Below are 19,479 nucleotides of genomic sequence, written 5' to 3' on the forward strand. Positions count from 1 at the left end.
ATAACCATGGAAAGAAAAAACACATTTAAATCTTTGAATGCCTTTTGGCAGTTAAATGGGTGGGTCTATATTAAGTCGCCAAAATGGCAAAACACCAAATGCCATTTCAGCGACACATAAACAGCAAAGTACAACTTCCACGAATGGCCAAATCACCGATTTTTTCCTAGGGAGAAAAATCTCTTGGCCATCAGCATGAAATTGCCCTTTTCCCCACTGTAGTGCAATCTCGGAGTTGGCATATTTAGTTAAGGGGGGTGGGGGCACAGCCACATTGGGGCATGTGAGGTGCAAAGTCCCCCACTTTGTAATCTATAAGATGGTGTTTCGTGTGTGGTTTCCCTACCGATTTTTTCCCCTAGGAAAAAAATTGGTGATCTGGCTATTCGTGGAAGTTGTACTTTGCTGTTTATATGTTACTGAAATGGCGTTTGGTGTTTTACCATTTTGGCAACATAATATAGACCCAAATGGGCAAGCCCCATTTTAAACATATAATATTTTTTTAGATATTTAGAAATATGCGCATGACTGATCAATACATGTGTACATATGGCACCGGTAAGACTGATTGCAAAGCAAAGAGAATGGAAAAGAACTTTAGGAAATAGAAAACTCTAATGAAGAGGTACTGTAGATGAAAGCGTCCCGTCCAAAGCTTCCAAAGATGAAATAAAATGCATACTTAAGCAATGCTTATTTATTGTTTCTTCTTGCAATGATTAGAAATTTCCACACAGTGTATACATAGCAAGAACAAGAAATCTTAGAGCAACGATTAATGCTTGCACCAGAAAAATATGTTACAAGCTACGTATAAAAAACTTAAGCTTATTAATAGAGAATATCAAAACAAACTGATACCTTTTTTAAAGGAACATAAACTGTCTGGAAAAAGATGTAACTAAAGAAGTGCTACAAAAAAAAATTAAAAAAAAAAAGAGAGAGAGAGACTATCAACAATCATAAGGAAGAAGCTTGGGCTATACTAAACATAGCTTTCAACTTTTTTTGCTCAAGAATTGGGACAAATCCACAAATAATAAGGGTACAAAGGCCAAACTCTTCTGAAAAATAAGATGTATGAAACTATTGCTGGGCATTAGTGACCAACTGTAATCTTCAATAATTTACCACAGGATCAAATCATTTATGATGGGGAGGGCAAAACATGAGGAAAAATCAGGGACATTTCGCAAAATTAAGGAAAGCTGACAGGTATGGTACTAACCAAAATGACAACTCAAACTCCAATAATACTTAAAGAGATGTACAGGCAAAGCATCCCTGCTTATCCTTACTGAAACGTGCTGACTCTAATCCTAACTCTGCCTTTGTCCTTATCTCCAACTCTACACTTTTGCTTTGAAAACCCCTTTTCATAACATTAACACTTTTCAGACAATGTAAGTCTGAATTTAGTCATAGGGTACTGCTGATTATTTGAAAAAAGGATTTGTTGACATTTTTCTGGAGTATTTGATAGGCTGCATTTCAACCACTAATATTTGACTGTTTTGTATTTGAACATTACAGCATTCAAGCATTTGACATTCCCTCATATAATTTTATAACATCATAATGTCGACCCACAGTTTGTTAACTGTCAAAACAATGAGACAAAAACACCGTAATTTTGCAAGCATGAACTCTCAGAACATCGTTTATCCCCTCTGGGAAAGTAACCACTTGGCCATCAATGATAAATCACAAATGGTAGCAAATTATACCTACTGAAGTGGCGGGCTTTGCACCCCACACCCCTACTTAAATATATTAACTCCGAGATTGCACTACAGCGGAGAAAGGGCACAGTTCACCATAGTGGCCATGTGGTTACTTTTCTGGAGGGAATATATGATGTTTTGGGAGTTTGTACTTGTAAAATGACATTGTACTGAGAAAAAACCCATGAAGACATAGGAAAAAAACATACAAACTCCACACAGTGTAAGTAGTAGTCAGGCTTGAACCCTGACACCAAGGCTGTGAGCAAGGGATCTTAACCAGTGAGCAAACTTTACCTGGAGGGTGTTCTTTCAAAATGAAAAGTAACTGAGGACTGAGAAAATCAGATCATTGCAGGACAAGGAAAGGAGATGTTTAATAAAAGTGCACAAGAAGGAATAAGCATATAGAGAGATAAATGGAAAGGAAGGTGAATAAACTAAATGGTAATGGCTAATGATGTCAGAGGAAAAGTTAGATAAAAAGAGCAGCAGCAGGTGGAGCTTATTAATACTATGATAAGTGATATTGATGGGGGCTGACATTATTAAAGTCATGCCAAAGAATACAGAGGTAACAGAAGGAAAATAGGAAATACAAGTCTCATAATTTAGAATCAGTTTCCCATCCTTTCATTCTATCATTAGCCATTTGTAGGAGATATGTGACAGACATACCTTTCAACCTCTTAGTGCAGGAAATCTGAGCAAAACCTGACATCATGTGGTGGACAAAGGGCCAAAAATAGGGCCAGAGTTTAAATATTGCTATTATAAAGAAAGTTGCTAGAATAACAGGGTTTGTGTTAAAATGTATTTTTCTGAAGGATATGGAGACTGAAACTCAAACATATGTCGTTATTTAGTGACTTCAGTCCTCAGATTATCAAAGTGAGTTGCCTGACAACCACACATTTTATGATATGAAGAACAAACAAAAAATATGAGGCAAAAATCTGAACATTCTACAAAAGTCAGGACAGTTGAGAGATATGGTGATAGAATTATTATGTGTAAGGTGTGGCTGCGCTTTAACTCTCTCCCTCCACTGGAGCTCTGGAAGTTTGCACTGTAACTGCATAAGCTTTTTGCTAGAATCAAATTATGTTCTCACATCTCAAACAAATGTTCATTTTTCCTGAAACCACAAGGTTTACTAAAGAAGTGTAAATAAACTCTTAAGCACAAACTATTTTTATAGTGGTAGTATTCCTTAGGTTCTAGGTCTTAAACTGGACTTTATAAGTCACAATAAACAAAGTAACTATTAACTTTGTAATATGTTGCAAGCAACTTACAATATCTCTTCAACCTTTATTCATTCGTTTTTAATGTATTTGTGTTTTCTCCTACTTTATTTTGCTTTTCTTAAAAGTACAAATTGTATTTATTCTGCTGCATTTATTATTGCTTGGTTGTAGCCTGAAGTGTAACTGTTATTCTAAGTCTGTTGATTTAAGCACTTGGGCTTCATACAGGCTGTTTTACATTAAGAAGGTTTGTGGTCTGCACTGTTGTGGCAGGACAGGTAGCTTACATCCTTCTAAGCTGGGAATTGCTGACTGAAGGCCCAGTGTCTGCTATTCTAAAAGTGTATTAGTTCTGGCTTAAGCACTTGGGCTTCAGGCCAGTTATTCTACATTAAGAAGGTCTGTGGTCTGCACTCTTGTGGGAGGAGAGGCTGGATTCTGCCCTTCTGAGCTGGGAATTTCTGGTTACAGGTTTACTGTGACTGTTATTTGAACTGTTTCTTTCTGAAATTGGTGTGCCTTGTTGCTGTAGCATAGACCAGATTTAGGTCTGCTGAATCTAGTTTTGTTTGTATAACTTGAGCACTGATCCAGGCCATCTTTTTTTTTGGAAAAGGTTCCCCTGCACCCTAGTAAGCAGGGGTGTGCAGTTAGAACTTGTCTGATTGAAGACTGCTGGAACAGGAATCAGTTTTGAGCTTCTTTCTGGTTAAGTGGGTAACTTGATTAAATCAGTTTGTTCGTTTTCTATTGTTTTATATATATATATATATATATATATATATATATATATATAATATATATATGTGTATATATACAAGAAATTGCACTTTATTCATCTGCTTTTACTGTATTTGTGTTTCTTCCTACTTTATTACTGGGGGCATTGACTACAATTCAGATCTGCGATATATAACAATAAGTATCCTTTTCTGTGCTTTTAAACTGTTTTTTTGAGTGTATCTGCTTTATTTTCTGAAAAAAAAAAAAAATATATATATATATATATATATATATATATATTTATGGTTCTACCTTACATAGTCGACAGTGCAGAACATCGACAACGCAATCGCGATCGCCAGAAGATAGAAAATGCAGAAGACCGACGGATGAAAACACCGACGCTGAGGATACCAACATGAGAAAAGGCTGTGTAAGTATGCGGTAGTGACGGACGTTAGGGTGCGAGTAAGGTAAGTGTGGATATTGATGGTCTGTGGGGATAGGGTTGGGTTAAGTGATTTAGGGTCAGTGCGCGGGTTAGGTAAGTGTGCGGTAGTGATAGTGTTTGGGTTAGGGGTGGGTTAAGTGAGTTAGGGTTAGGGCGCGGGTTAGGTAAGTGTGCGGTAGTGAAAGTCTTTGGGTTAGGGGCGGGTTAAGTGAGTTAGGGTTAGGGCGTGGGTTAGCTGAGTGTGCGATAGTGACGGACCTTAGGGTTAGGGTTTGGGTTAGGGTTGTAGATAGTTGTATATGTGAGGTTTAGTGTGGGTTTGTAAGGATTTTGGTGTGCCTGTGTTGTGTGTGTGGTTTATGGACAGGGGATATGTTTTGTTTGTTGATTGTTGTTATTGTGGTGTGTGCAGCGTATGAGGTTTCGTGTTTGTGAACCGTCGGTTATTTCATTGTCGGGCATGTGAGGTGTCGTGTTTATGCACTGTCGATTATGTGGTGTCGATGATTGCGTTGTCGGTGTTCTGCACTATCAACTATGTAAGGTAGAACCATATTTTTATATATATATATATATATATATATATACATATATATATGTATATATATATATATATATATATATATATATATATATATATATATATATATACTTGTTTCTCGCCTTTCTAAGCTAGTATAGTGCAGTTTTCAAGTTAGTGCTGAATTCAGGGCTGTGTTACAAATCTCTGTGTTTGTCCATACTTTACTTGAATAGAAGGAAGTTTCTCTGTTCACCTGTGAGAGAGGGGAGCTTTAAGCAGCCTATCTGTTCCTGGAGGAGTGGTTTCAGCCCTGAAATTAGTAGGTTATTGGCCATTTTGGGCTAATTTCTATCTTTTTCATTTCCCTGCTATAAATACCATATTTGCCTGGTTTTGCACACCAGGCAGCTAGGGTAAAACTTTTCCCAACTCCACAAAGTCTCCACTTCAATTTTTCCTTTGGAACTAGACAAATTTTTAACTTAAGCACTCAGGCCATTCATTTCTCAGCCCAGCACTTGCTCAACTTATAGCAAGCACTTATAAACCCTAGCACTAGACCCTCCTGTACTGTACAGCAGGACAAGGCTCTCTATTTGACCTTACCAGCCATCCAGTAAAACAGTTCACTGTACCTATCCAGACATGTCCAAAGGGCAGTTTCAAGTGTACTCTCCAGTCCAACTAGTGAATCTGGGCATTTTGAGGCAATGTTACAACTGCCTCATGTACACAGACAACCCCCTCCTCCTACCACCAAACACTAATACATGCGAGAGATGCAGTTATACAGCCACACTAGAGGCTAAGCTCTCTCAACCCAAGACTGGATCAGACAGTCAAGAGGAGAAGGGAAAAACTTGCATCACACCACCAGTCTTACACAGACCCATTAAACCAGCACCAGCAAAAATAAATAAATACATGGAAACATACTCGGAGGCTCTAAATAAAAATCTGCAAAACCAACAGAGACCTCCAAAGCAAACATCCAAGCAACCTCCACCCCCAACTCAATCCATGAAACACATACTTCACAAAACCAGTGTGCCATGCAATCACAGCCCTTAAGGCAAAATAACATACCCAACATACTAGTAATAGGTGACTCTATAGTCAGACACACTGACGTCCCACTCACTAGGCTGAATAAGGAGAAGGTTACTGTTAGCTGCTTGTCAGGTGCCAAGATCTGCCACATAACACAAGCAGTCAGGTCACTCCAGAACAAGTAACAATATGACTCTGTCATTGTCCATGTTGGTGTGAATTACCTGAGCCGTACCTCCCTGGACTACATGAAAAGAGACATGGAAAAGCTCTCTGATCACATAGCCCAGGCCGGTATGACCCTGACCCTGAGTAGCATCCTGCCTTCACCAAGAATGATACCACAGTATAAAGAACAAATTCTCGATTTCAACAATTGGCTAAGTTTCTGGTGTCATTCAAAGGGGATCCAGTGTCTGCCTGGGATGACATGCTCGACAAGCCACACTGCTTCGCTAGAGATTGCTTGCACCTGTCACCCTTAGGCTTTTGAATACTTGCCAAGGCTCTTGCCACCCCCATAGTGCCTTTTTTAGGCAAGGCTCAAAGGACAAACCCACCACTGTAAATAGCACAAGTAACAAAAAACTGAGTGTAATGCTACTCAATGCCAGAAGTCTAAACCTCAAATTGTACACACTCGAGGCACTCCTCAGTATGGAGAAAATCGATATATGTGCAGTAACAAAAACCTGATTTTAGGCTCCAGAGAGCACCCCAGCACTACCAGGCTACAACTCATACCATACATTTTGGCCACAGAACCCAAACCAAAATACAAAAGGCGGGGGCGTATCCATATTCATCAAGGATACCCACACCTCCAGGTTAGTGGCACAGGACAATGCTTCAGAGATCATACACGTGCAACTAACAATGGGCAAAACTGCAATTCAAATTGTAGCTTGCTACAGATCACCCACCATGTTCCAGAACCCCAATTCCGCATTTCTGGAAACACTGGGAAACATAAAGGTTCTACCAAACACCCTAATATTGGGTGATTTCAATTACCCAAACATTAACTGAGAGAACTACTCAAGTACTAACTCCCTTGCCCAACTTTTCCTAGAATATATAAACTCAAATGCCCTGGTTCAACTGGTCAACACTCCCACTAGAGGTGACAACATATTGGACCTGGTCATCCCCAACATGGGCGACCAGTATTCCACAACAGAGGTCAACCCCTCGCTGGCTAGATCTGACCATAAACAAATCACTTTGGATATCCATATTCCGCCCCCACCCCCAGACAAGAAAGCCACTGTAAAAAAACTTTTCAAAAGCAAACTTCACGTTACTTAAGACCGAGGTGGAAAGTTTCAAACCCCCCATGTTGAAGGATAACACTGTCCAAGCTGAAAAATCCTTTACTAATGCATTCTACAGGCAGCTACAAGAATGCATGGATCGCGCCATCCCATGCAAAACCAAGACTCACTCCTCCAAGAAAATGAAACTAGTCTGGTGGACTCCTGCCATAAACAAGCTATACAGTAGAAGGAGGAAACTAGTGCAGAAAAGAGTAAAATCCCAACAAGGGAAGACTTCCCTGATCAGAATCAGCAAGAAACTACGATCCCTCATAAAATCATCCAAGGCGAGCTTTGAAAGAAAAATTGCCAAGGACTCCAAAGATAACCACAAGGCATTCTTTAGCTATGTCAAGAATCTAAGTGGCAATGCTCAGATCTGCTCAGAGTTAGTGCAGAATGGCACAAAACACACTGAACCGACCAATATCACCAATATCCTGGCAGACAGGTTCAGCACAAACTTCACCCCCCCTCTCACTCCCAAAAGGGCCCATAATCATACCAGAAGAATGCAGAGTCACTGAAATCACAGACACTCAGGTTTAAACAGCCCTCTCCAAACCCAAAAATACAGCATCAATGGGACCAGACGATGTCCCAGGCTGCATCCTACATGAGCTCAAAGATGAACTAACCCCTCACCTAAACACACTGTTCAAACTCAGCCTCTCCACAGGCTACATACCCATAGAGTGGTGCACGGCAACAGTTATTCCACTCCACAAAGGTGGAGCCACAACAGACCCCAGGAACTATTGCCCTATAAGCCTGACTAGCTTGGTCTGCAAGGCTATGGAGTGAATCATCATTGAACTCATTAGCAGAGACACTGGGAACCTTCAAACACTGGACCCTACCCAGTTTGGCTTTGTTAAGGGCAGATCATGCCTCCTAAACCTGGTAGACTTCTTTTTGACAGTTAGCAAAGCTATAGATGAGGTAAAGGTGGAACACACTGCCTACCTAGACCACGCTAAGGCCTTCAACACCATTCCCCATTCTGGTATTATAGACAAGCTCACCAGCCTGAACATAAACCCCTACATCACAAGATGGGTTGCCAACTGGCTCATGGACAGAACCCACATGGTGAGAGTTGCAGGAGCTAGGTCCGACTCTAAATCGGTTACAAGTGGCATTCCCCAGGGCTCAGTCCTGGGACCCCTCCTGTTCGGCATATACTTCTCAGAGGTACAGGCAAGCACAGGTGGACTATGGCTCCCCAAGTTCGCAGACGACTGCAAACTAGGGGCTATAATTGACTCTCCGGCTGACACAGACATCCTCCAAAAGGGTCTCACTGAGACGGATACCTGGTGTCAAAATCATGGCCTCAAGCTAAATGCCAAAAAGTGTATAGTCATCCCCTTTAGAACAAACAAAGTACCCACAAACTACCACATAGGTGGTAGTCCCCTAAATACGGAAGATGTAATAAGGAATCTGGGGACCCAAGTAGATAGTAATCTCACCTTTGATAATCACATTGCCAAAGTGGTTAGAAAATCCTTCTACATGGCCCACCTAATCACAAAAGGGTTCGCATCCAGATCAAAAGAGGTCATTGTGCACCTCTACTCATCACTCATCGGACCCATCTTAGAGTACAACTCCCCATTCGGGATGTACCTTACAAGACACCTGCAACAGCTAGAAAGACCACAATAGTATCTCACCAAGTGGATCAATGACCTCAAACAGATGCCCTATGCAGCTTGACTGAAGAAACTCCACTTGTACTTGGTTGCATACCGCCTACTCAGATGTGATCTCTGCCTGACATACAAGGCCATGTCCAACCCAGAATTGATGGACATGTCCCACCTAAAGAAAACCTTATCCCCTCTAGCCACATGCTCTAGGGATCTAAACCTCACCACAACAATAAATAGGATGTGCTGGAGGGATAGATTCCTGTCACAGAGACTTCCCATGCTTTGGAACAAGATTCTAACCTACATTAGGCAGAGCTCCTCGCTAACACTCTTCAAAAGAAACCTTGACAAGCGGATGGGAAACAGAAACTTTACCTTGGGGACCACTTCAGTGGATCTGCTGGACAGAGGCACAGGGAACTTATCTAAGGGGGCGGTGAAAACCAACACATTCTGGCTAGGCTTATAAATGCCTTCGGGCAGATAGCCTAGTACCCACCTATGAACCTATGAACCACGCAAGTTACACAAATAGACTCAGCAGCATTTTGTTTATCCAGCTGTGAACTGAGAGCTTTCATTCAGACTAAGCTGTTTTGTCTGTGTTACTTGGTTGTTTAGATAGCTAGAAAAAATGAAATTTATGGTGATATAAATACATGCATATAAATATATATTATATGAACAACAATTAATAGGAACATTTTGTAAAACTTTTGCAATATTTTTCTAGGGAGACTATTAATAAAAAGAAAGTTCAGAAGTTGCCTTACAAAAAGTCTGTTCCTACATATTTTAAATCTCCAAACATCCTTGTTATAAAATAACAAGAGGGTGAGGAAGCATTTTTGGATGCAGAGATAAATTTGCCAGCCTTCCAATGTAAATTCCCCAGTACACTACTCTCCAGTCAGATATTAATAAATAGCAGCTCTAGAGGTTCAAGTAAGGGAAGTATTGTCTCACAGAAAACTAACCAGATAACTGGACAAGAGGAGAAGTACAGACCAAAAGTACCTACTAGGTATTGGAAATTCACAGCTATAGTCACTACTGCCTCGAATGTTTCATCTGGTAGCCTAACTAGCACAGACATGCTACCCAAAGAGGTCCACACATCATAATGTTTACCTAGGAAGGGGTTTCAAAGAAGAATTTCTACCGAGAACATAAAGAATGTCAGAGAAGGACATTACCAGTATAGGCACAGAAGATGAGGACATTGGGGACAGTCGATTAAGAATGATCAAAGAACCCATTCTGGCCAATAATAATAATATGTGCATTTCTTTTTTGATACAAAAAACAAGGACTTGAAGCAATCTATCTTTAATAAATCAAAAAAAAAAAAAATCAGAAAGTTAAAGAAAGAACCTACTAATTATGCAGTGGATTAATTTTGTTACTATTATAAAGGAAGTGAGTCCCGGCTCTGATTGCATAATTAAGGAGAGAAGTTATGACTGGTGTATATAGCAGCTAGATTTGCATTGCTGCCAATATTCTTAGGAATTGTTATGTATTGTTCCTTATTTGTTCATGCTGATAGATATTCATAACAGCATATATAATGATTTATTTTGGTATGGTTTCATTAAAGGTATTAACATTAAATGTTAGTGGGTTGTTTGAAACTTAATAGGACTGTTTGGCAAATATTTTTATTATTATTAAAAATACATGTGACATGTTTTTATAAGAAGTTATAAGTGGCTGGAAGATATAGTAGATGTCTTCCGAGTTTTTAGATGGTCCAGCTATTTATAGCAGTACGCCTTCCAACTTTTTTAAAGAAGATCATAGATTTGCTAGTTTCTTTCTTTTTTTTATTAGAACTTGAAGCACTTAGTAATAATAATAAATTTCCTTTAATCCCCATGGATACTTCAGTGTTACTTTGAATCCTATAGTGGATAGATCTATCCCATGAGAAGAAAGATGTATAAAGGCACAAATGTTTATAGCTGACAGTCTTATATCAAATAACTGGTTGACCGATCGGGGCATTTTAAATTGTGACTGTACTGCCAGGTATAGCCTATATTCTGTAATAGCTGGTACAGGAAGCAAGCTGGACTATGTTCAAGTTTCTGAGAGAATGTTAGGGTCCAGTTCGGATGCAGGCTGCTTGCAATCCCCCTTATAAGACCATATAAAATTCTTATTACACCCTATAAACCACAGATATTTGACCTGTAAATTTACAAGGCCAACAATCAAAACAGTTATGATAAGATTACAACATTTATATAGAGGAGTTCCCCACAATCTATGGCAAGAGTACATGGCAAAAGTCATTTAAGTATGCTCTTAAGGATATTTGCACTGCTGTTAAAGCACATCTGTTAAACACAATAGATATCATAATTCAGGAGCTGGAAGAGCAGGTTAACAGACTGGCAGCTAAGTGCAATAAAATGGTTTTTGGTAAAAAAAACAGTGCAAGAATATAAAAAGAAAAAAAAAACACATCTGTCTGTACTTATGAGGGATACAGCTGATCTTTGTTTAAGATGTCCCACTTTACAAGCATGGGCCTTTCTGATAAGTCTGATAAGCTATTAGGACAGGCCAAAATGCATATAGCTTATTTGTTAAAAAGATTTAATGTAATCAAGATGTTTGTGAGGCATCAAAGGCCTTCTATAAATCTTTGCACAGGAAGATAATGGTATAGAAAACAGAAGCAAATATAAAAACTGTGACATGGATCTCTCAGAAAAATTGCATTTTTTAAGTCCTTATATCTTCCTAAGGTGAATGATTGTGAGAAGTGTTAAGTTATACAGAGGGAAGAAATTCTAAGGTGACCCAGATTACTTCTATGTGTAAGGCTTCAGTGCAAAGTTGTATACATTTCAATGTGGAAATCTAGGATTATTTTCATTCATAAGCCAGGGCAAGATCCAACTAAATTCCATATTTACAAAACTATTGCTACTGTATATGTAGGTTGAAAAGGAACTCCTTATCTTGGATGTTGAGATTCTGGTTTGTTCTGGGAAAGCATTTGATTCTATCAAGTAGAATTATTCATGACAAGTGCTATCTGTCCTTGGTTTCTCAGAAGCATCAGGGTGATTAAAGCTCTTTATAATGGACCCCTTTCCAGAGTTTATGCTAATACTACACTAGCATTGCCCTTTTCATTTTGTAATGGCACTAATTAAGGCTGTCCACTATTACCTGCATTATTGTTATTAGCAGTAGCACCATTGGCCCATATGATCAGACCTTCTCATAAGTTACAGGGTTGGAAATGTATGGATCAGGAGCTCCTGGTCCTCCTATTTGCTGATGACTGCCTAATATTTCCTGAAAATCCCTTGAGAAACTTAAAAGAGTTAATACATTTATTAGAAATATTTTGGGGACACTCAGTGTTAGAGACTAATATTACCAAAACTGAGATATTTCCAGTGAAGTATGAGGCGTTTGTGTTGGAGGTCTAGAGAATAGAATTTAACGAGTATTCCCACCCCCCACGTATCTAAGTATTAAGCTCCATCCATATAAAATGATCAAACTAAATCTATTTGAGAAAAGCTGTAAGTCCATTCATCGGGCAAAGTTGCACTTGACTTCGTAGGGTACGATAGCAGCAGCAAATAAAAATATTTTATTTTAGGTTTATCTTTAGACATATCTCCATGGCTTATAAAAACAAATGTCTAGCAACAATTTTAAAAAAGAGTATGCTGTCTTATGTATAGCTTTGGGTTTGTTCTTTTTTATGGTCTACTCCCCAGACAAGGAAAGCAGGCAGAAAAAAATGTTATATCTTGACCATAAATTAACAAGCAAGAGTGAAGGCTCATGCCCTTTTGCTGTGGAAAGCTATAACAGATGATTGTATTTCCCGTGCTCAGTCAAGGAATGTGAAGAGAAAACAAAGTTTATCTAGGCATAGGAAATGAAGCAAAATACAGAAAATCACTAAACATTAAGCTCACATGCACACTTATGTATAAGTATAAATGATGTGGTTCTTAGAATGAACCCTCATAATCCATGTGCATGTAATTAATTTAAATGCAGATGGCCACATGAAGCATAGCTGGATGTCAAGGTTACTTTTGGGTGGGGTATCTGGATAAATTATATGTATATACCTACCATAACTGCATCTTTGTTCAGTCCAATGAAAGTTGGCAAATCCATGCTAACATTCATCTGTGCAAGACTTCTTAAGTTATCTGCTGAAGCACCACCTAATATTGTAAAAGAACACAAATTTAATATAATGTACTGATCTTTCTACACAGCTAATATTTAAATTTGTCCACAACAGACCAGTTAAAATAAAATTTGTTTTTCAAACACATTTTAAAGAGACCAAGAAATCTTATGAACTAAAATATTGCATACATGTAAAGTACAAACATTAAAACACATCCACATAAAACATTTGTTCATCTTTAGAAAGTAACACAACTATGTGATAATATGTAAAACAAAGTTTGTGAAATGTATATCACAAATTTTAATTGGGTCATTCAAATTGTATCAAATTGGTAAATAAGGAAATGGTAAAAATTAATTTCCATTGGTGCAGATGTGAATTATATGTCAAAATGCACACGTACATAGTCAGATCCTTGTCCAGGTCTCATAGTACAGAAGATGACTTCTATGTACAGTTTAGAAATCTAGAAAATATACTATGCAAACAATAATACAAGCTACAGTATGAATTAACGAATGATACAAAATCTAGCAAAGACAAGTTTATCAGATTTCACTAAATCTAAATGTTCTTAGCCAATGACACATTCAGCCTCAACAAAACACCGCAACCTAGTGGCAAAGTCCAAAGAGATGCCTAGCTGCAGCCTTAACTCCAAACTCCCTAACTGTTTTGTTCTAAATCCTAGATCACCACAGCCACTGAAGAATGAGCACATTAGCACTCAAAACACCCTGACATTACATAAAACTAGGTAGTAAGAAATCCATACAACTATGTCATGCTGCTTTTATTATATCATAAACTGAGCACCACATACCATAATAAAAACTCAGCTGAACACAAAAATAAAAATAAATAATGAAGCAATCATTTATGTGTAGGGGTGAACCTCCACATACTCTCCAACTTCAAAACACTAACTACATTGTTATATAACTGTGGAGAAATGATAAACTCCATAGAAATAACAAGTACTCTCATGCCATATTTGCAGCAGTCCTACTAAACACACAACATCCAAAGTGATTCAGAATTTAAAATAGAATATATTATACATTTTCCACTGTCTTATATACCCCACACAGAAAATAAAAAACTAACAGCAGAACATGGACCCTGAATATCAAATTATATTTACTATCATGGGACTTTGTTAATTATAGCTTGATACATATACACTCAACAACAGATACATTTACAAGATGGCATGCTCCTTCATAATCTTAGCCTTGATACCATGGTTTGAGAAAAACACAGTCTGGTCCATTGTAGCAGCTATTTACCAGTCTATAGCATCAAAACAAGCTTATCACTACTGTATCAGCATATTATAAGAACTGTCTTAAATATTTGAAATTTCAGCACTGGTACATGACACATTCACAGTTACTGCAAAAGCACTCACCATTTTCAAATACATTAAAAATGGAAGTAGATAAAATGATACTGTAACCATCATGTAATTAAGCAAAAAATCTATGAAATTACTTGAGATAGATACCTTTTATGTACCAGGAACATGACTTTGTTTGCCTAACAAACGTGAGTCAGATTACAACAAAACATCAATCAACATAAAACTTCTTTTCAAAATGAGTTGTGTTTCTTGCATATAGCTGCTCAACATTTTAATTTGAACATTAAATATAGAAAGTTATTTTGCCAGATTTGTTAACAAATGTATATAAATAACCTTAAAACAAAATATGATAGCAGAGTGGTGAAAGCACAACAACTCAATGGTTATCTGTCTAGAAAATGACACTATTTATTGATTAATTTTAAAATGTCAACTGCAGAAATAGTCCCCATGCTAAACATTGACCAAAAACATCCAGCATTGAATCTTCAGAAAAATCAAACGGTGGTGTAATTGTCTGAAATGTCAGTATAGAAGGGAGTGGGGTTTTGTCCTTTCTCCACTATAGTGCAACTTTGGATTTGGAGTTGGTGTATGTATGTATGTATGTATGTGTATATATATATATATATATATATATATATATATATATATATATATATATATATATATATATATATATATACACACACACATATATATATATATATATATATATATATATATATATACACACACACACACACACACACACACACACACACACACACACACACACACACACACACATTTATATATGGATATATGATTTCAATGTGCATTCATATACCTCGTGTGTGACTTCTCCATCTTATACCAGGTTATGCATAATAAAACAGAACACATGCAGCTAACAGCCAATAAGATAACAGTGGTACCATCAAACCAAACCCAGTTTTAAAAATTAACCAACTAAATATGAACTAAATAAAAATAACACTAATTAAACTATAAAAATAACCACTATTAGTATAACTTTCAGTAGACTACCAAAAGCCATCACAGATAAACTGACGTTGTGAAAAAAGTAATAAAAATACATTATAACTGGACATTAAAGCAAGCAAAAGGCCTGAAACGTATGCAGATAAAGCAAAATCAAGGTGCAGGTACTCCACGAATATCGAAGCCAACCATCAACCAAAAAAAGCAAAAAAATCAATAAAAGATTTTTTATACTTAAACAGCAAAAAAACTTTATTCCATGGGTTGTTAGCGCTTTCACGTCTACTCTGGATGCTTCTTCAAACTTTAATAAAACACTTCATCACTTCTGTATTTAAATACATATCAATTAAACAGTTAAACAATGAAAGCCTTTGTATGAATACATAACTATAAAAAGTCAGAAACTTCTAAATAAATAAAAAGTCAGAAACATATTGTGAAAATTAAAAATTCAAAATTCAACATTGACACTAAAATGGATGTGGTAATAGATTATTACTGTTATTAACATTTCAGATGGCAAATAGCATATGAATATTTATTAAAAACACAAGAGCATATAAAAACTGCATGTGATAAAAAACATTTCAAATATATGAAACTACTGAAAAAGTCAAATGTATAGCAATAAATAACAGTTATTTATTGCTATACATTTGACTTTTTCATGTCTCTTGGTGTTAGTAGGAATATGTATTTTTCGAAGTTTTTTAGTAGTTTCATATATTTGAAATGTTTTTTATCACATGCAGTTTTTATATGCTCTTGTGTTTTTAATAAATATTCATATGCTATTTGCCTTCTGAAATGTTAATAACAGTAATAATCTTAGTGCCAATGTTGAATTTTGAATTTTTAATTTTCACAGTATAAGTTTCTGAATTTTTATTTATTATTTGCTGTTTAAGTATAAAAAATCTTTTATTGATTTTTTGCTTTTTTTTGGTTGATGGTTGGCTTTGATAGTCGTGGAGTACCTGCACCTTGAGTTTGATATTTTTCGTTTGGGGACATAGCAGGTACCTTACCCTGAGAGATCTCTGTTTATTTATCGTATGCAGATAAAGCAGCCCCACTGAAGTCAATGGGAAACTGTAAAGAAAAAAAATGAATAACTACAATATCTAAGGACCTGAGTTGCCTGATATAAATAATATCTTACACTATAGGATTAGGGAACGTACTTTGTGTTTTGTGGCTCTGTAATATATCCTGAAACTTTTTTCAATAGTCCTATATTGCATTATATTTCATGTATCACCCCCATATATGCCATATGCGTATAAATATATAAATTAGTTGATGGAAGTACCTTGTGATCCTCTTCATACTTTTAAGGACATGTTTTTTAGTGTTAAAACACACAAGCACACACACTATATATATATATATATATATATATATATATATCTACATATATATATATATATATATATATATATATATATATATATATATAAAAACATATATCAACAATGTCCAACAAGGTGGACGTTACACACAAATAATGGGCTGACCACAGTGATGTTGGTAGACTCGTTGCAGGTAGAGGGCCTTCCTGCCCATGGAGGGTTCATTATTTCCCCTATAATTTCCACATTAAAGGACATAAGATGCATTTAGCAAACAGCTTCTCTGTTTATTTGTCGAATTTGCTTTTCCTGCACTCAGTGCTTCACTGAAGGTTCCTCAATCTTCACTCTTTTGGCTCATTCATTCTATAGTGATGGGAGCCATACATTTCCAGCTAGGCAAGATTCCTATGGCTGATTCATTACTGCATGGGAAGTCTATCTGTCCATCTGTTTCCCCAGCAGTGAAACTCAGGTGATAGACAATTGGCTAGATCCATGTTGCTGCAGCTCCCCAGACTGTGCTATGTGCTGCTGCTTTAAGGAGTGTGCCTGTATATGCTGAATCCTCCAGTGCATGCATATACACAATGACAGCACATAATCTTCCCAAAGTCTACAATAAAGCTAAGTACCATGTTGGGGAAACTTTTTCTTGCCTCAGACCGATGTCAGTAAAAGTTAATAATTGTATTTCTTGTGGGAAGCAAATACCTCATAAGGATTTTCATTCTTACTGTATTCCATGCCTAGGCCCAGACCACAATGTCACTAGTTGTCGGTTTTGTGCTAGATTTAACAAACACACTATTAAACGTCGGTTTGATTTTGCTCGGCATTATTTTGGCCGAAGGTTCAATTACACCATGCAGTTGGAACAACTGACGACCGGAATTCACAAAAAATGCAAAGACAAGGATAAGGACAGGCATCCAAGGTCCAAAACCAACGACAAAGCCTCTTCTAGGCCAGTCGCCGGTTCGCCGGTTCTCAATGATGTGCTTTCGCAGCCCCTGACACCTGCTACCTCAGAGCCACAGGCCACCTCCGACTCCCACATGGAGACTACTAGGTCTCTGGAAACCCAAGGTATTGGGCCTATGGAAACTAATCCCTCAGATGGGTCCAGAACCACTGAGCAGGCATCAGCTTCTGAGGGTGCTTTTAGACTTTCACAGCTTATCATCAAAACAACAGCCAAGTCTAAAACTCCATTAAAGACAAAGAAACAAGTACAGCATTCTCCTGGACAGTCCTCCATGCCTAAGAAACAGATGCTCAAAATTGCGGAAGACCTTATTACTCTGATCAGGGGTTCCCATCCCCCTCCTGATAAAAAGCCTAGACAGGATACAGACTATGAGTCCTCTGATCAGGTTTCCATTTCCTCAGACTCCTCTTCAGACCAGGGATACTCTTTACCCCCCTATGAGGACTCTGATGCTGAAGAATCTATCCCTTCAGCCTCTCCTCCTGAAGATTACTCTTTTGGGGAAACTTTACATACCATGAGGGAGCATTTCCATTGGGAGAGCCAGGATTATTCAGAATCCAAGAAAAGGCTCAGAGATTTTCTTTTATTGCCTCAGCACAGGCCCCTTGGTATTCCGCCTGTGTTAGATATTGTGGATGATGTGTTTATGAATCCAGTTTAACCCCTGATTCTTTGCCCCAAGCACCAGTCAAGCCAGATAGGTACTATAGAGTCCCTGACTCTCACAAATTTCTTTATAAAAATCCTGCTGCTGACCCAAAAACTATTTCCCAGCGTCCCAAAGGGGTTAAGGCTTCCACTGCTAAAAATCCAGTTCCCTCTGACAGGGATTCTAGAGCACTGGATAGATGGGGAAAGAAAGTTTACACTTCTGCAACTTTAGCAGTAAGGGCCTTAAATTGCCAGTTTCACATGCTTAAATACCAACAATATTTAATGTCATTGTTAAAACAGAAAATGCTTACTAGCTCAGAAGGTCCTGACTACAAGGAAATGCAGGATTTATTGCACGCAGCTGAACAAGTGGGAAAACATACACTGCAATGTGGTTTTGATTCATTAGAGGCTTCTTGTAGAGCCGCAATTATAGGATCTGTGATTCGAAGGCATGCTTGGTTAAAAGAACAAAGTTTACCTGATCATGTTAAGGCAAAATTATTGGATGCTCCTTTACAGCATGATATCTTGTTTTGTGTTAAGGCTGAAGAGGTATTAAAGAAAATGGAGGATAAAGCAAAATCTATGCAGACAGTGAAGGATTTCTTACATGTACAGCCTCCTAGATTTAGCAGAAATTGGCCTTCTAAAAATTGGTCCTTTCCAGTGTCAGACAGACCACAAAGAGGCAGATACAGATGCCCAAGAGGAAGATCTCAGCCCCAAGGCTCTTACAGACCATGACAATGGGGTGCTTCAACCCCAAAAGGAGGAGAAGACAAGTCACAACCTTATAGGAAACAGTCCCAATGACTTTCCCTTTCAAATGCCAAGCACTTACCTTTTGGCAGCTCCCTTAGGGGGGAAACTAGCACTTTTTTCACAAAATTGGCATATAATCACCCAAGACAAATGGGTACTGAATATTGTGTCTCAAGGTTACAGGTTCCACTTTCACACTCTACCAAGGCCGAAAGGAATGCCAGACCTGCCACAAAATCAATGGGCAGAGGCACAAAAACAAATTACAGCCCTCATGGACATGAGAGCTATTCAAAAAGTACCACAACAGGAACAAGGACAAGGATTTTACCCAAGACTTTTCTTGGTCCCCAGAAAGGACAAAGCTTGGAGACCCATACTGGACCTATCTATTCTAAACACTTACCTGGATATTCTGAAATTCAAAATGTTGACACTACAGCAACTTCTTCCCATGCTGGGCAAGAAGGCTTGGCTTGT

The 19,479-nt window shown here is 37.8% G+C and overlaps 1 protein-coding gene across 1 annotated transcript in view; it reads right to left on the bottom strand.

Moving 5' to 3' along the window:
- LOC122816736 overlaps positions 1-19,479 on the bottom strand; it is a 157,265-nt gene that overhangs the window by 6,122 nt on the left and 131,664 nt on the right. Inside the window, exon 15 of the mRNA XM_044089729.1 lies at positions 12,815-12,909. Coding sequence (XP_043945664.1) covers positions 12,815-12,909 — 95 coding nt within the window. The remainder of the gene's footprint in view (positions 1-12,814; positions 12,910-19,479) is intronic.

Source organism: Protopterus annectens, chromosome 12.part0 (genome assembly GCF_019279795.1).
Source record: "Protopterus annectens isolate FY-2018-M chromosome 12.part0, PAN1.0, whole genome shotgun sequence".
NCBI lineage: Eukaryota > Metazoa > Chordata > Ceratodontiformes > Protopteridae > Protopterus > Protopterus annectens.